This window comes from Salarias fasciatus, chromosome 18 (genome assembly GCF_902148845.1).
Source record: "Salarias fasciatus chromosome 18, fSalaFa1.1, whole genome shotgun sequence".
NCBI lineage: Eukaryota > Metazoa > Chordata > Actinopteri > Blenniiformes > Blenniidae > Salarias > Salarias fasciatus.
This window is the reverse complement of record NC_043762.1, coordinates 4,811,557-4,828,923: the sequence shown is the minus strand read 5'-3', so window position 1 is coordinate 4,828,923 and position 17,367 is coordinate 4,811,557. Positions and strand designations below refer to the sequence as shown.

Sequence of the window (17,367 nt, the reverse complement as noted above, 5' to 3'; positions counted from 1 at the left end):
TGCCGCTCACCTCACAACCTCCTGCCGCTCCTGCCGCCTGCCTGCTCCAAGTACCTCCGGACTCGGATCCAAAGCTTGGACTGGAACTTTGCCGAGGGCCACCTCGGACCCAGCTTGGTCCGACTCAGCTTCTGGACTCACCCTTAGTTCTCTGCATAAATAAGTTTTTTCACCCGCCATCTGTTCTCCCGTGTCGTCTGCTCTTGAGCCTCCGACCCGACCTGTAACAGACCAACTGTTATACAAAGCTCTTGAACTCCACAGGAGAGTCCGGGAGAGTCCTGCACGGGTCCAATTTTCAAGACCCGCCCCGGCCCGACCCAGGGACGTACAAACCCGCAACCGAACCGCAAACCCGATTAGCCCGATTAGAACCGCGACCCGATCCAACCCGTTGAAACACGACCCGCAGCCCGACCCGTAACCCGTATTTAAAGTAATCATTTTGGGTCACATTGTCTGAATACTGAACAGCGTATCGCCACAGTTAAAGGTTGCATCGAGGATTTTCCATGGAGAGAGAAATCCAGTGAAAGTTAGTCCTTTTTGAAATGCTGCGCATGCGTGACCCACACTCCCTCCTCCCCTGCTCTCTACGGAGGAACGCCTCCTCCTTATGCAGAAAGTTTGCCGTTCAGAGCTGCTGCTGCTGCTAAGACTGCTGCTACGAGTGCTGATACTAGTGTTATACTCTCGTAATGACGGACTCATCTATGGTAATTATCTACCTTTGTCAGTACCATTCTACACATGTGAAAGACCAAAATGTCAAAGTGTGTCTTTGTATGGAGCAGGTTTATTAAGCTAATGTTTTTAGCATCTTGCTAGTTAGCATGTTCCTGTCGGACCATCGCATTCCATCAGTGCTCTCCAGTTGTTCAGTTTTTGTCTGCTTGTTTCAGGAAGCGCTCTAATGAATTGTTATTGCATATTGTGAGGTTATGGAAGAGCAAGCGACAGAGGGCTCTGACACGGAGTTTGACCCAGACAGACCGGGGCCTTCATCCCGAGGAGGGAGGGGCAGCAGGAGGAAAAGACCAGCGTCTTCTGCCACAACAGAGGGATAAGGGAAAAAGAAAAAAAAGAAAGAGAAGCATCTTCTGTCCCACATGACTGAACAGGATCTAGAAAGGGTCAAAACTCTCAGAGATCAGAGAATAACAAGTGATCGGGTAAGTTATCTGTCCTGTATTACTCTCTTAATTCAATAAATGTCTTTTCACACTATTATAAAATCACACAGATATAACTACCGTCAAGCATGTTAGATCAAATAATGAGGCACTAAACACAGTTTGAGCTAACTATGGCTACGTTCACACTGCAGGGCTTAATGCCCATTTTTAACTTTTTTGTGAAATCTGATTTTTTTTGTGAGTTCGTTCATATTTACATTAAAGGTACAATACAGGATTTTGATGTCCGGGTGGATCACCTAAATAATTGGTGGGTCTGTTTGTCAATCATTCTGACGAGCTGCTTTCGTAAGGCGGTTCTACGTGCTTGCGCCCAATCAGCTTCTCCCTTTTGCGCATGCGCATTCAGAGTGTTTATGTAGCCGTGAGCTTCTGAGCTAGTACTTACCGATGGCGACTATGACATAATGAAACTGAAACTGTTTCGGAAAAAAAGCTTTATGTATGAGCGAGGCCGATCGCAGAAACTGTAAACAGCCGTGCACGCCGGAGAAGAGGAGATCGCGCTCGTACACTTCCGCGTTTCCTGGGAGAAGCAGGAGAGCCGGGCGGATGGTCTGGCGCATGCGCGTTGTTCAAAAAGTGAGTAAGAAGACTTGGGGCTTCGTCTTTTCGAGAAAATCGTGTATTAGACCTTTAAAATGCGACTTGTATGTGATCTCCCGTCTGAACGGAATACCACTCAAAAGTGTCCCGCATGCGCAGAAGAGGACAGAACGACGTCACGCAGCAGCGCTTCAGTGTTTGCGGAACTCACAAACAACATAGAATCTGTAGCTTTTCAAGCGTCGATGATTTATTTAAGAAATGATCAAACAGGCATTCTTACAATTGAACATTGAGCAATCATTTGAGCGCAGCGCTTCTAACCAGCCGCACTGAGCTCCTGTGTGTGTGTGAGAGAGAGAGAGAGGGAGAGAGAGAGAGCATGTGGATATTATTATTATTTTTCCTCCCCGTTGTCCTGGCGCTGCAGAATTTACCGAATGAGAAGGAAGAGAGCCGAGTTTTTGGCCATGGCGTTTTGTGGGGCAGCGGCAGCAACAGAGAAACGCAGTCAGGAGTGGTGGGACAGTGGTGAGAGGCTTTAATGATACAGAGTTCAGTAATATTTTTCGGATGACAAGAACTCCCTTAATGTACGTCTGTGAGCGCCTTTTTTTAACACTCATGGTAAGACACACGTCTTCGGCGCCCCATATCATGACGTGCAGGTCAGATAAATGCGACCTGGCCGTTCAGACTGAAGTCGCATGGCAAAAGATCAGATACGTATCCGTAGACGTACAGGAGGAAGGTAGTCCAGATCTTGGCTATCATCAGAGTACAACAACAACGGCACTACAGACTGTTTATCTGCTCCTTTATTACGGATTATTTAGAGAAAATTAAGCACATACACTGTCAGTACATTATCATTAAGTATTAAAGTTTATTTAGCCTTTTTTTTCTGTTTCTGAATTGCGGGGGCAGCGCCGGAGTTGCTTTCACTTCTGTCTGCAGACCTTCTCCTCCCTCCAGACAGAGTCTCTCTCTCTTTCCACGAGTTTTTCACTCTTTCCGTGTCTTTAAGTGGAGCCATCAGGCTGGAGCTTTCACTTTCACTTTTACCGTCATGTTTTGTCTGCTGCGCGGACATCCGCGGATCAGTCCGCGCAGACCCTAGTGGACAGGAATTCATGACGATTTTTACGCCACGCGGACCAACACGCAGCGCACACCCACGCGGACATGTGAAGCTGGATGGGCAGCAGACAGGAGGCAAAGGAGGCCTGGCGTCAATTCATTTATCAAAACAGAAGAAGAAAGCAATATGGAGGGAGATAAGCCGGCTGGCCCCATGGATTCTACTTGTTTGATTAAAAAAATACTGAAGCAATTTCTGTTTTCCACACAAAAAGGAACACTGAGAATGCCCTGTTTAATTGTGCAAGAATAAAGTGTGGTATCTCTTAATTTTACTTTTCTTGTGGTACTACATTTGTTACAGACCTGAAAATGTAACTCCTGCCTAAAGCCAACTTTAGAGGGACTGCAGAGGGAGCGCTGCACACACACACACATTATGTTATGGTGTGCATGTTTTAGTTTTTTGAATATTTATTTTATTTGGAGCCTTAAATATAAAACACATCACGTGTTAAATATATATAATCATGTCCTGTCGTTTTTTTTGTTAATGCAATACAGGAAAAAGGGTATATTTCAGACATAGTTGGACATTGCGATTATTTGTGATAAATCATGAATAATTAATTTGTAAGCTGTGATTAATCTGATTAAAATTTTTAATCATTTGACAGCCCTAACATATATATACACACACACACACACATATATATATATATATATATATATATATATATATATATATATATATATATATATATATATATATATATATATATGTATATATAAGTCTACTGACTGTTTGTTAAATTTTAAGATATTGAGCCAAAGGCTGTGAACCCACGTGAGCTCAGAGCAGCAGTGCTACACCTGCTAATCAGCGTGGTGAGTAATTACCTTGTGTGTGTCTGTGTAACTTGTTAGCATGCTAGCCGTTCCGCTAGCTTAAATGCTACCTCCGCTAGCTTAAATATTAACTCCGCTTGCTTACTGTAAAAGCATTTTTATCACAAAAACAGCTTCTTTTCAAGCTGAAGGGGGTTAGCTATGGTTTCATGACCCACAACAGTGATTGTCATCCCAAGGTTTATGTTATATCCTGGCTGCAGAGTGGTAAAGTTTCTTTTGTGTGAGTTGTATTGCTGTTAGCAATGTTATCTTCTGTTAGCTCCATGTGGAGCTCTGCTGTTCAACCCATTGTAAATCAATTATTGTAACTGTAAGTGCATTCAGATGTACTGTAATCTTTATTTTGTGTATTTCTGCATACTTGTGAACCTAGTGTCTATTTAATATGCACTAAAAAACAGCTATGTTGGGTAAAATTAAATATATTTTTACTGTATAGGAATAAGAAATTGGATCCATTTGAAATATTTCACTTCTTTTTAAAACAGTTTCAGAGCTACAGTAATTATAGTCAAAAAGTAAGCTGTTGTTCTTGTGACCTATCCAACAGGTCAAGTTTTTTGGATTTGTGTAATCCACTGGATTGCAGATTCGTGGATTCCAGAAGAGGATCGATTCTCTGCACTAAATGGCGAGCCAAACCCCAGAAAGATCCTGGCAGACACACTGGACATTGAACAAACACTTGAAAGACTGAGAGACAAGACACTTAAAGACCAACAAGACTGACTAATTTTGGTTTATTGATTTATTGGTGTTTTCTTTTATTTTTATTGCACGCTTTTGTATTGTGAAAATATTCATTTTTTTCATTCAAATTATTCTGCAAGTAAACGTTCCTCACTTGCACTCCTGTGTGTCTCCATGCTTTGACTCACCCGAGGCTCCCAGCCGAATTTAGAGCTTCTGATCTGGCCTAACAGTCCCTTCATATTTTCTTTTCTCAGAGGCAGCTGAACTGCTCAACATAAATATACAAGGGTACATATGTGCTACATTATACAATATCGTGGCAGAAGGTACTAGTTTTTTGGAAAGCTGTAGTTTGTTTAACCTTGTTTCTTCATGTGGTGCAGAAGTGTGCTCTTCACCACTGCTTCCACTGGCAAGTTTACGAACTCCTTTCACAGAGAAATCTTTATCCCTGTTAAATGTACAAGATACTATTATTTATTGTGCAAATTATAGTATAGTAGTAGTTTAGCTAATGGTAAAAAAAAGAAAGTTAACTTATTTCATAGTCTTTGATAAACAATCTTCGTAAAGAATCATTGTGTGCTGTTGTGACAAAAGCTGAGGTTAGTGGGGAACATATGTACACCGATAATAATCAAGCCTGCAAACTCACAAACAATGCAGTACTTATTAACATTAGATGAGCCATGTGTTTTTTGGTAATAAAATAAATAGATTCAAGTATATAACAGAAGCTCCAGTCTTTAGGTAAGAACACTACTGTACAAATTCTGATTTTGAGATTTTGAATTGGTGCCACAGTGGTTCCATCACATGTATTAAACACTGTTCATCACACTGAGCAACTTATTTTGAGGTTAATGAATACACAATACAGAGCTTTTTATTGAAATTGTAGTGAACTTGAGCTCGTGGTGTCATAACATTATCAGTGGTGAAACTATGAATATCCTATTACACAAATATTTTACTTTGATTCATGAAAATCTACAGATGAGTTTAATCACACTAGGTGTGACCAGACATGCCAGGCAAATGCACAGAAGAGCAGTCAGAAATCTGATTATAGCCTGAAGTCTGTGTTTACGAGAGCTGGGTAGCATGTAACTTAGCATCATAGCGTTAACACATCGCTACCAACGTGTCCTTTTGAACAACACAAAACACAGCGAATATGAGCAAAATCCTACACTTACGCCAAATCCTGTCCCTGAGCCGTCCCTGTTCTCAGGTGGATCAGAGGAGGACGGGGGAGGTTTGTGTGGAGCTGCATGACTGGAGAAGACGCTTGGAGCTCACAGCTGATCTGTGTGCACGCTGCAGCAGGCGTAAACAAACCCACACCCTCCTCCTCTCACTCTCCGGACTTTTTTATACAAGTCTTGTTTTAAGATCAAAACATACATTTTCGCCAAATGGCAAGCATGTTGCAGCTATGATTAAGAAAAATACACTTCCCGAAGACACCTTGCATTAAAATAAGCACAATTAACGTTATCTGTCTGAGAGTGATTCTTGCCCAATTGTCACAGGGGGCTGCGGGGGTCTGCTCCATCGTGTTTGAGGCAGAGGAGTAGATGTAACATTGTCATAACTGCAATGAAAAATCACCTCTGTCAGAAAGCTGTTCTGAGAGGAAGCTAAAGTCTTAGCAATTACGTTATTCATGCAGTAATTATGCTACCCACATGTTAATGAGCTGCCCAGTACATTAGCAAGCTAAAACAACAAATATCTGACTTTCAGATAGATAATATTGCATTCTGTAAGCATTTATGAATAACATGGTACCAAGATTTAAAGAAAGAGTGAATAATGTTACCTGTCCAGGAGAAACTTGGCAACCAAAGCCTCAGTCTTTAGCAGGGACGGCTGGTATAAATGGGCTAGCAGGGCTAAGCCCTCCCAGCACAAAAAGACAGCCAATACAAAAAAGATGAGAAAATTATTTTTAAATAACTTACAGCAGATTGTTTTAAGTTTAGATAACACCAAATGCAGCAATGACCTGTTAAAGGACTGTGAAGCCTTGTTTTTGCTGAGGTTAGCTGTTGTACTGAAGGTGTGTTTGGCACTACATGTCACCAAACAGCTGCAGCAGGCTATGTGTGGGCAGGCTTTGAAGTTGGGTTGGAACACGTCTGTAGTGCGTAAATGTGTGCATGTGTGACAGAGAGAGAAAGAGAGAGAGAGAGAGAGGGAGAGAGAGAGTTGATGTAGATCACTAAAAAAGTATAGTGTACCTGTAATTGATGTAACTGTGTATCATAGGTTGCTTTTGCAGCTCTGTTTAATCTGTATTATGCAAGCATTTGTTAGCCCTCCCAACAAATTTCACCACCAGTCGCCACTGGTCTTTAGTCCCTTGGTCTCCTTCAGGGCACGCCAAGGATTCCCTAAGAATAACTTTAGTTTGGCATCGCTCTTTTTCTTCTTGTTTTCTCCTTTGAGCCACCTGAAACACTGACTTTCTCTTGCGGCAAACTTGCAGCAGATTCTTGTCAGCCATCGCATAACCATATGCTAACTGTCCAGGCTACTGTTTCGACCTTTTTCTTTTGTGTTATTTTTGGTAGAGTTGATGCCTCTTACTGTAACGCTGCCCTCCGCAGGTTGTTTGTAGCAATTGTCTCATGTCGACAGGTGTTAAGGTGTTGATAGCAGCAGCAGAGCCTAGCATGGATAGAGCCGGGTGGAGCGCGTGGGAGAGGGGGTTACAAAAAGGGCGTAGGAGATGACAGTTACGCTAAGAATGTAGAGAGGTTAATTGACACGTTAGAAAACCAATATATAATGAAGCTACCTCGTTTTTAATTGGCTAAAGTAATGTTGGTTTTACAACGTCCAGAATTGATTGTTTATTTTCCTTTTTTATCACGATAAAAACAAGGCTGCTACAGCTTAATAACGCCATTTTTTAGCTTTAATTCATTATTGTTAGTAATATAGATCTTTTACACAGCCTTTAAGGTGCAGTGAGTAAACAATGCACCTGAATGAAGCAGCTCTTCCAATAAAAGCCTGACTTCAGTCATGAATCATCAGCCCTGCGTGTTCTTCTCCCATATAACTGTAAAACCACTCATTTGTTACGTTTAATGCTTTTAAACTTTTAATCTTTACGTGTGAAATAGTAGACTTACCTTCTGTCCAGACTTGAGCGGCGTTCAGCAGTTACGAGCCATGTTTTAGAATCCATCGAGGAGAAAAGTAATCCATCAAGGAAACACGGAGTAATGTTTGAACACTTCAGGAACATTACAAAGTGATAGTTGTACATTTTATCCATTTATTTCTCAAATTCTAAATAGCTATTAACTGTTTTGGAAGTGGCGCTTGTAGTGCTGGTCAGAATTTCGATAGCAATATATACCGCGGTATATTTTAATCTAATAACGATGATATGAGTTTTAAACAAATTTTCGATATTTCAATATAGTACATTACAGTGTGCGTTTCACAATTCCTGTTCACGGCGCCGCCATTCAAGCTGAACCGAAAGCGCCGCAAGAGAGTGATCACGTACTCGGCATGCACACCGCAGCTGGCTGTCCTCAGCTCATGCTACAAGCTAAGCTCCACCACGGTAAGTGTGAGCTCCAAAATGAGAACTTGTGATGTAAACGACACACCACAGGATTTCATCTTTGCTTTTAGCAGATGATGTTGTCCTGTTGGCTCCATTGAACCTGGACCTACAGCATGCACTAGGGTGGTTCGCAGCTGAGTGTGAAGCGACAGGGATGAGGATCAGCACCTCCAAATCCGAAGCCATGGTCCTCACCCGGAAAAAGGTGGCTTGCCCCCTCCAGGGCAGTGGAGAGACTCTGGCCCAAGTGGAGGAGTTTAAGTATCTTGGGGTCTTGTTCACGAGTGAGGGACGGATGGAGTGTGAAATTGACAGGCAGATTGGTGCAGCGGCTGCAGTGATGTGGTCGTTATATCGGTCTGTCGTGGTGAAGAAGGAGCTGAGTCAAATGGCAAAGCTCTTGATTTACCGGTCAATCTACATTCCCACCCTCACCTATTGTCATGAGCTTTGGGTCATGACTGAAAGGACAAGATCCCAGATACAAGCGGCTGAAAAGAGCTTCCTTCATAGGGTGGCTGGGCACTCCCTTAGAGATAGGGTGAGGAGCTCACCAGGGAGGAGCTCGGAGTAGAGCCGCTACTCCTCCACATCAAGAGGAGCCAGCTGAGGTGGCTTGGGCACCTATTCAGGATGCCTCCTGGACATCTCCCTGGAGAAGTGTTCCGGGCATGTCCCACAAGGAGGAGACTGGTTGACGGGCCGGTCAGCTTCTCCCGATGCATTTATCAAATATCCAGACGCATTTTGCAAATTCCACAGACATACTATGTACCGTTAGAAAGCGGATATTCTCATGAATCCGCTGGTATAAATCACTTTCAGATGTGATTACCACAGCGGGTAATATAAACACATTTGTCCAACATACAGAAAATTAAATAAACAGCGCAACTCACCTTTGGAGGCTCATAACTGATCACAGATGATCCATAATCCAGATAATCCAGCAAAAACTCCCACATTCCAAACGTATGCATCCAGGCAAAGCTAGAAAGTATAGCCTTTTGTCCAAAATATGTAAATAGCAAATAATCCAGAATTAGACGCGCCACCGCGCGCGCACGTGGCGTGTCTCTGCGTGCGTGTCCGATAATAATCAATTTTTTAATCAGATAAAAACATGCAGACCTCTCTCACTCGCGCTGAGGATATCCAATATGGCGACTGATCGGTTTCCGTTGCTTATTCATCATATTTCAACCAAACAAGTGACTCATCCCGCCCTCCGATGGCTAACCAGCAACCGCTGCCGAGACTGATGGACCCACGTCATCAGTCGTCATCACTCGTCATCAATGAATTCTGAGCCAATCACGTCGGTAGAAACGTTTGACTGACAGGCTGGTAGCCAATGAGCTTGCTGAATGGCTGAATGGCTGGCTGGCACGCTAGCGGGGTTTTGGGACTTCTCAGACATCTGCTGAGGGATGCACCTGCTGTCTATCCCTGCTCCTCTCAATCTGAGTGCCTTATCCCACACTGAAGCCTATCTGAGGTGATTTTTTGAGTACTTTATGAGTTTTTGGAGTGAAAATAATGTAAAAACGGGCCAAAAACCAACATATACCATTGTACAGAGGGCATCCAGGGGGTATACAGAGGATGTCCAAAATTGACCCCGCCGGGGCATAGCAGTACAAATACATGTGTCAAACACTCATTTCTTGTATTACTGCTCTGACATTTTGACCTGAACTATGTAAGACCCCAGGCTTTAGCAAAATTGTTTTCAAGCTATTTCAGTGCTTTCACACTTATTTCCAGGTGTTTTATGAGGGAAAAAATTCAGGCGAGAATGAAATTCATCCTAATTCAGTGTGCTGCAACATAATAAATCTGTGCCAGTAGCACCTACAGTAATTCTGACTGCACTGGGTGAAAATACAGGTTGTCAGCTTTTAAATGAGACCCCAACCATGCATGTACTCCAAACAGTTCAAGAACAGCATTCAGTTTACTTTGGGTACGTCTTTAGTTGAACTTTTAGGCGAAAATGGCCCCGAGCTTAAAGGGTTAAAAGGGAGTTTTTCCTTTCCACAGTCACTTCTCCTTGCTCATGTGGATCTGTTGAGTTTTCTCTGTAAAAGTGTCTAGAAATTACTATATTGTAATTGCCGCTATACGAAAAAAGCTGAAAAGGCTGGACCAAAGCACCTACAAATCATCCTCTGATGCAAACAAAAATCATTTAATAGTTGTTGATGCATTTTTAAAGAAGCACATTGCATTCACTGAAGAAACAACAATTACACACCTTGTCTCATATTTATGAGATCTTGTTCTTGTATTTTCGAGAAAAGACCTCATAATGACAAGATAAAATTCATCATGCAAAACACTTCTGTGCAGTGTCAGTGATGGCACTGTCACTGTTAAACTGCTTTAACTAACTTCTTGATTGGTGACACTGACGAAATACTGTTGTTTCTCAAAAATGAGGATGGTATTAATATTAGCAAGTCAATACTGTGCAGGCATCTCAAGTTGTGATGATTGTTCAGGAGTAAATCCTTACAGTAAAGCTGATGGGACTTCTTGGTGCATTCAAGTGCAACTTTTATCTGTTGCAGAAATTCTTGTTGCAGGTACCTCAAGTAGTAATTTTCAAGTTGTTTTACTGGAGTGTTTTCTTAGATTTGAAGATACAGGCTGTTGGTATGCCTGCTGGGTATTGCTGCCTGACGCACCTCCACCAGTGCACTCGATGCAATTGTGCTCCCCTATACACCTACGGGCAGGAATGGGTCATCAGCTGGGGACCACCAGTCACGGATGTTTTGCTCCTTTAACCCCAGTACATCTCTTGGTGGCGGAGCGATGGCAAGTATCTCTACCTGCCACCCCCTGCTGATGCCCTAGGTGTTCTGCCCCCACCCGCTGTCTATCCTTTTTAACCACAGCCCGAAGCTGCCCTTCTCTTCCTCCTCTGCCTTGATGGATTTCCAGCTCCCTGCTCCTGTGCAACCGATGTCTCGGAGCAGGCGAACTGTTTCGGATCCCACAAAGTCCCTACACCCCACCTCAATGGGGCATATCAGGGCTTTCCAGCCAGCCTCCTGACACTCTGCTGCCAAGTCCGCATACTTGGAACACTTGCGTTCGTTGGGAGCCTCCATCCCCTGTTCCCATGGGACAGTGAGTTCCACCAGCAGGATGGTCTTGTGTGGGACTGACCACAAGACCAGGTCTGACCGGAGCGATGTTTCCACTATCTCCCTGGGAAACTGGAGCTGCCTCCCCAGGTCAACCCTCATGGTCCACTCGCCCCCGGGTGAGAGAAGTCTTGGTGTTGCTCTCTGGTGGGTGGGTTTGGGGGTCTCCCCAGCTCTTGCAAAGGGGATGGGCGGTCTCGCTGGAGCAGGAGGTTTGCTGTTGCACTGTTGTCTGCATGCCTCTGCCACCTCTGCCAGCTTTTTTAGCACCAGATCGTGCCGACATCTACAGCGGCCTTGAGAGAGTGCTGTCTTGCAGCCTGATAGGATATGCTGGAGGCTAGCATTGATAGCATTACACAGGGGGCAGCTTTCTTCCACGCCAAACCATAGGTGGAGGTTTCGAGGACAAGGCAGGATGTCATAGGTGGACTTGATTAGGAAGCTGAGTCTGGCCTGGGGGATCTTCCACAGGTCAGACCATGACAAGGGCCTGTCTGTGACACCTTCCCAAGACATCCAGCCTCCTTGACAGCTTTGGGCCACTGCTTTAATGCGTAGCCTGACTTGCTCCGTCCTTGCCACTTCTGCCACCAGCATCGCTCTTCACTGCTCCTTGGAGGCCTTGGACCAGAAGAGGGGGGCCTCGCCTCTCCCCAACCCTGCTCGACCCTCCTGGACTCTTCCGATGACCTCCTGGTGTTTTAACCTGCTGATGGCCATGTCAACCTCCTCCTGGGCTTCCACTTCCTCCCTGTTCGCACTTGGGTGCCCACTGCTCTCACTAGCTGGTCAGTGGACTCCCTCAGCTCCAGCACCAGTCGGGCCTTTTCCTGCCTGTATCCCTGGCTGATGGATTGCAGTGGCAGTTGCAGCGTGTTCCTCCTAAACAGCCCCACATCTGAAAGGCATCTTGGAAGACCCAGCCACTTCTTGATGAACGTGTTTGCTAACCTGTCCATCTTATCTGCCACTGAGGAGGGGACTTTGCACATCTTCAGCGGCCACATCACCTTTGGGTACAGTATGAATTGATAGCTCCATACTTTGTACTTGCCAGGTAGCTGACTGTCGCCGATCCTTGCCAAGCCATCCGCAAGCTGCTTCCTCACTGCTTCCCCCATGTGCTTGTCGGAGAGGTCTGCAGTGTAGGTCCGACCGAGGCTACGGACGGGTTGACCAGCCAGCAACGGGATCTTCTCACCACCTGCGGCAAAGATGGTCTGGTCGTTTCTAACCCCTTTTCTGAGGGACAGGCTACATTACTTGACAGGTTTGATTTTCATCCTTGCCCAGCTCACAAGTTCGTTGATCCTCTTCAGCAGTCTTGCTGTACATGCTGCTGTCTGGAGGATGGTGGTGACATCATCCATATAGTATCTCACTGGTGGCAGCCTTTGGCCAGATGGAAGCTTCACCCCTCCTACCATCTTCCTTGCCCCAATGAGGATGATCTCAAAAGCTGCAGTGAACAGGATAGGGGACATTGAGCATCCCATGGCAATGCCCACTTCCTGACTTTGCCAGCTTGTGGTGAAATCTTGGTGGGTACAGCACATCTGGAGGTCTGTGAAGTAGCTTGACACCAGGGCGCGAATGCAGACCGGGACATAGAAGAAATCCAGGGCATTCTCGATGAGCTGGTGGGGAACTGACCCGTATGCGTTGGCAAGGTCCAGCCACACTACATGCAGATCACTTTTCCCTGTTTTTGCTCGATGGATCTGTTTCCACATTACTGCAGAGTGTTCCACGCACCCTGGGAAGCCTGGCACTCCAGCCTTCTGACAGCTGGTGTCAATGTACCCATTGTTTGTGAGGTAGCTGGTCAACCTCTTGGCTAGGATGGCAAAGAAGATCTTGCCTTCAACGTTCAGGACCGCAATACTCCTAAACTTGCCAATGGTGGTGGAGTTTGTCTCTTTCGGGATGAAGACGGTCGCTGCTCTTTGCCACTCAGACGGGATGATTTGGTTCTTCCAGGCCACTCTCAGGAGCTTCCATAGGTGTTTTAGGACTCCTGGACACTGCTTGTACAGCTTATAGGGTATCCCGTTGGGGCCTGGAGCTGAGGCTTCTTTTGCTTTCCCGACAACCTCAGCCGCCTCGCTGAGCTTGGGCAGAGCAGCATCAAAGAGGTGAGCTGGAGGGGCTGGGCGAGGAATGTACCCTGGTGGTCCCTGGTAAATTATTAAATGCTTTATCATAGCCAAAGTATGCATTGCTGTGCAGGCATATATTAAAAATTCCATTAAAGATACATTTTAGTGAGAAGCAAAAATGTTTTTAAAATAAATATTTAAAAAAAACTAAATAAAAAAAACAGTAAAATATTTTACCATTCAAACAAACTCATTTATTTCATGAAGTTAATCTTCTGCCGACAAAGGAAGTAAAACAAAGTTTCTTTCAGTCCAACAGTTAGTATTTTAGTCCAGATCTGCTCCATGTGGACTAAAGCTGTGAACTGACCAAGAGACAGACATGATCATCAGAGCTGAGCTGCTGGATCAAAGAAACCAGAGACAGATGTGTTGATATGAAATCAGAGAAACTCTTTATAAAACAGAAATATGACACAGTCTCATCAGCTCAGCTCACGTTCAGCTGCAGGAGGGTTTTGTTTCACTCTTTCTCACTGTGGGAGGATCTTTGGCTCTGGGACAAAGCTGTATGTTGTAAACGGTAAGAAGAACTTTTTTTCTGTGTTTGTCTTTTTTTTATCAGAAGTTAAAAATATGTTTGATGAAAGGATTTTAAAATGCTATTTATTTGTTCATTCATTCAGTTATTTAGTAAAATACTTTTCATCTTAATATTAGATACTTCAGAAAGCAGTTACTTCCTGAAGACAAACTGCAGTTTTAGATTTAAGAAATTTCACAGCTTGGCTTTCAGATTACTTAAAATGTAAAGTTAATGTGATATTATGATTATTTAAATTTACTGAATGTAATTTAGAAGAATGTGATTAATTGATCAGATATTGAACCACAAAAATACAAATACAAATACAAAAATACTGAATACTTCTGGAATACACACATGCTGATTTGATGCTAAAGTAATGATGGGATACTTGGGAAATCACTCTTTTATTTGTATTTTACTGTTTAAAATATCTAAAATTATTCCACATCCAGATAAACACACAGACATACAGTTAAAGTTAATTCATTTATTAATTCTGTGTCCAGAGAGTTTAGTTTCTTTTCAAAGTGATGATGATTCTTTACTAATAAACTGACAGATTCCTGAAATCCTTTGTGCTGAATGTTGCTGAATTCAATCACTGCCAATATTTTAACATTTAAAAATAGAATGGCAAAATACAAATAACACAACATTTGATTATGTTGAGTCTGGTGTCACAAAGGAACACAAAATATTTTCAGTTCATACTGAGGAGTGCGTCAATATATGATAATGTGAGGAATATAGTTTAAAAAACTTTTTTGAAAATAGCCACACAATTAGCAGCTCAATTTATCCTGCACTGAGGTGAAACCGTTTTAATTTTTTATGTACTACAATTCAAACAAATAATTGTTTTTGTTGTCTCTTGATTTTCCCAAACTGAATATTAATGAACTACCAAGTTCAGCTGACTATGTTCTGTGCTCTTTTCTTTATTTTACCACCAAATAAATACCACCAACCACCAATAAAAAACATAAGTAGGGAAGTTATGTAACTATTTTGCTTCATAAACTGTATTCTTAAAAAAATGAAATATTTTTAAATACAATGAAAATAATAATTAGATGGTCTCTACATTTTATCTTTAAAATCAGAATTAATGAAGTTTAAATTTGTGTGTGAATTATCACCTGAGATTAAACTAATCTGTTAGAATGGACATTTTACAAAACTGATGCATTAATAATTTTTTTAAATGCATTCTTTGACTTCTCTCCTTTAAATAAAGCATTTAAATTTTAACGATACCAATTGTAGTATCGAATTCAAGATTAGAAGTTGAATTATATCACATAAAAAATTTTTTTTTTTTTCAAAATCACTTTGTGAAAACTCAACTCATTAAAATTTTAGCTTTTCTAATTGTTTTACATCATATAATTAATTAATTCATAAATGCTTTCTTGGACTCAATTAAAAGTCGTAGCATTAAATATATATAAAGATCATAGTTATAGAAATTAATGTGCTAATATAAGCAGATTTATTTTAACACTCAGATTCCTCAAAATATTTTCAATTGATTTTAAATGACATCAGTGGTATTGTGTAACATAATAATGTAAAATAAAGATTCTGACTGAACGCTGTTTTCCTCCGACTTTATCTGAGTGAAGACAAAACACGAGTCTCTCACACGAACACAGATACAACTACTTTAGAGTTACTGGTCAGAATCAAAAGCTGTTTTCAGACTGGAGGAAACCAGAGAACCTGGAGGAAAACAATGCCTGAACAGGAAGAACATGCAAACTCCACACATAAACTCAGTCTGAGTTCAGCCTGGATGTGAAGCAGGAACTTTCTCACACTGACTCCACTGTGTGGCCCCGACTCTGACCACTTTATTTCTCTGTTAAAAATCACTGAGCTGCAACACATGAGGACCTGAGGTGAAGACAGAGTCTGATATCAACATGAACACAGTGAGCAGTGACCTTTGTACTGTGTTCACATCAATCAGCTGATTGATCAGAGTTGAGGTGGTTTCCAGGATCAGACTGAATGTAGCTGAGAGCTGGAAGCTGCTGTTGACTTTGTGGTTGTGTGTGTGTGCTGCTTGTTGCTGCTGTCTGATTCCAGAGCGGAAGGTAGTGAAGCCCGTGGTGAGCGTGTACCCAGCAGCCTCCAGAGATCCCCTGAAGAACCACCTGCTGTGTGTGGCCTCAGCCATGGTCCCTCCTGAGGTCCAGTTCTCCTGGAAAAGACTGAAGCAGAACGGCGGCCTGGAGGAGCTGAACTCCAGAGAGGGAGAGCAGCTGGAGCTCAGAGAGTCGGGACGCTCCACCTCCATCTTGGTACTCAAACACTATGATCCGAAAACAAAATATCGCTGCTCTGTGAAGCATGAGGGAGGAACAGTGGAGGCTGAAACAGAGCAAGGTAAAGAAGGTTTGATGACTTTAGCTGTGATTCACTGTCATTATTTAGAGCACTGACATGTTGACCTTTGTCCATTTCAGTCATAGAGGTCACTGCCCCTCCGTCTACTGCTCCATCGACTCCTCCTCCTCCCTCTACTCCTCCTCCCACCCTTCCTCCCTCTACTCCTCCTCCTCCTCCTCCTACCCTTCCTCCCTCTACTCCTCCTCCTCCTCCTCCTCCAGCCGTCCCTTCACCACTCTGGTCCAGAGAGAGGCTGCTCTGCCTGCAGTACACAGTGCTGATAGTGAAGAGTGTGGTCTACTGCTTTGGACTCTCTCTGATGATGATCCTCAGAAACAAAGGACCGTCCACCAGCTCCACACATGCTGACTGACCTCCAAGAGCTTTGACGTCTCACTCACACCTGCTGGAAAACTCAAACATGTTTTCTGTCATCAACTGTAAAGAACAACAAAGATTATCTTGAAACAATCTTCCTCCTGAACACATGTAGAAAACACAGAGAAGAAGAACAGAAAGAGGAACTTCAGTTCAGTCAGTATTTTAAACAAAGAAACTAATGACATTTCTCTGCTTTTCTCTTTTATGATATTGCTTCTCAGTGTTCAACTTTCTTTACATTTCCTCAGTGTTACTTTCAGAATAAAAATGTTTGACTAAAACGAAAAAAAGTTTTTTCTGAAAAGGTTTGTAAAAGATTTCAGTTTGTAGTGATGAATTTAAAATATGTGAATTCCCACATTTCTTTCAAAATGCTTTCTTTCACTGACTATATTTTAGTTCTTAATTATCAAAAATGTTCCTGGTTGATTATATTGAAAAAAACACATTTTACACAGTTTAAAGATTTTGATATTTCAAGTAAAATTATTTTGAACCATTTATTCTATTGATATATCAGTTTATTCAATTATATTTCTCTGCTTTTCTCTTTTATGATATTGTTTCTCAATGTTAAACTTTCTTTACATTTCCTCAGTGTTACTTTCAGAATAAAATGTCACATAATGTTGTTTTGTTGTGTTTTCTCTTCAGTCTGACATGTTGAGCGCTAACAGGAAGTGTTTCACTCTTCATCAGGAGAGTTTCTTGTGAAGTGAACAGTGAA

The 17,367-nt window shown here is 42.6% G+C and overlaps 1 protein-coding gene across 1 annotated transcript; it reads left to right on the top strand.

Moving 5' to 3' along the window:
- Window positions 1-699: 699 nt before the first annotated feature.
- On the top strand, window positions 700-17,174 carry LOC115405695 (leiomodin-2-like). Its single transcript, XM_030115358.1, has 3 exons — window positions 700-716; window positions 15,957-16,256; window positions 16,337-17,174. The coding sequence occupies exons 2-3, from the start codon at window positions 16,046-16,048 to the stop codon at window positions 16,630-16,632; spliced, it is 507 nt and encodes a 168-aa protein (XP_029971218.1). The 5' UTR covers window positions 700-716; window positions 15,957-16,045; the 3' UTR covers window positions 16,633-17,174.
- The last annotated feature ends 193 nt before the right edge of the window (window positions 17,175-17,367 follow it).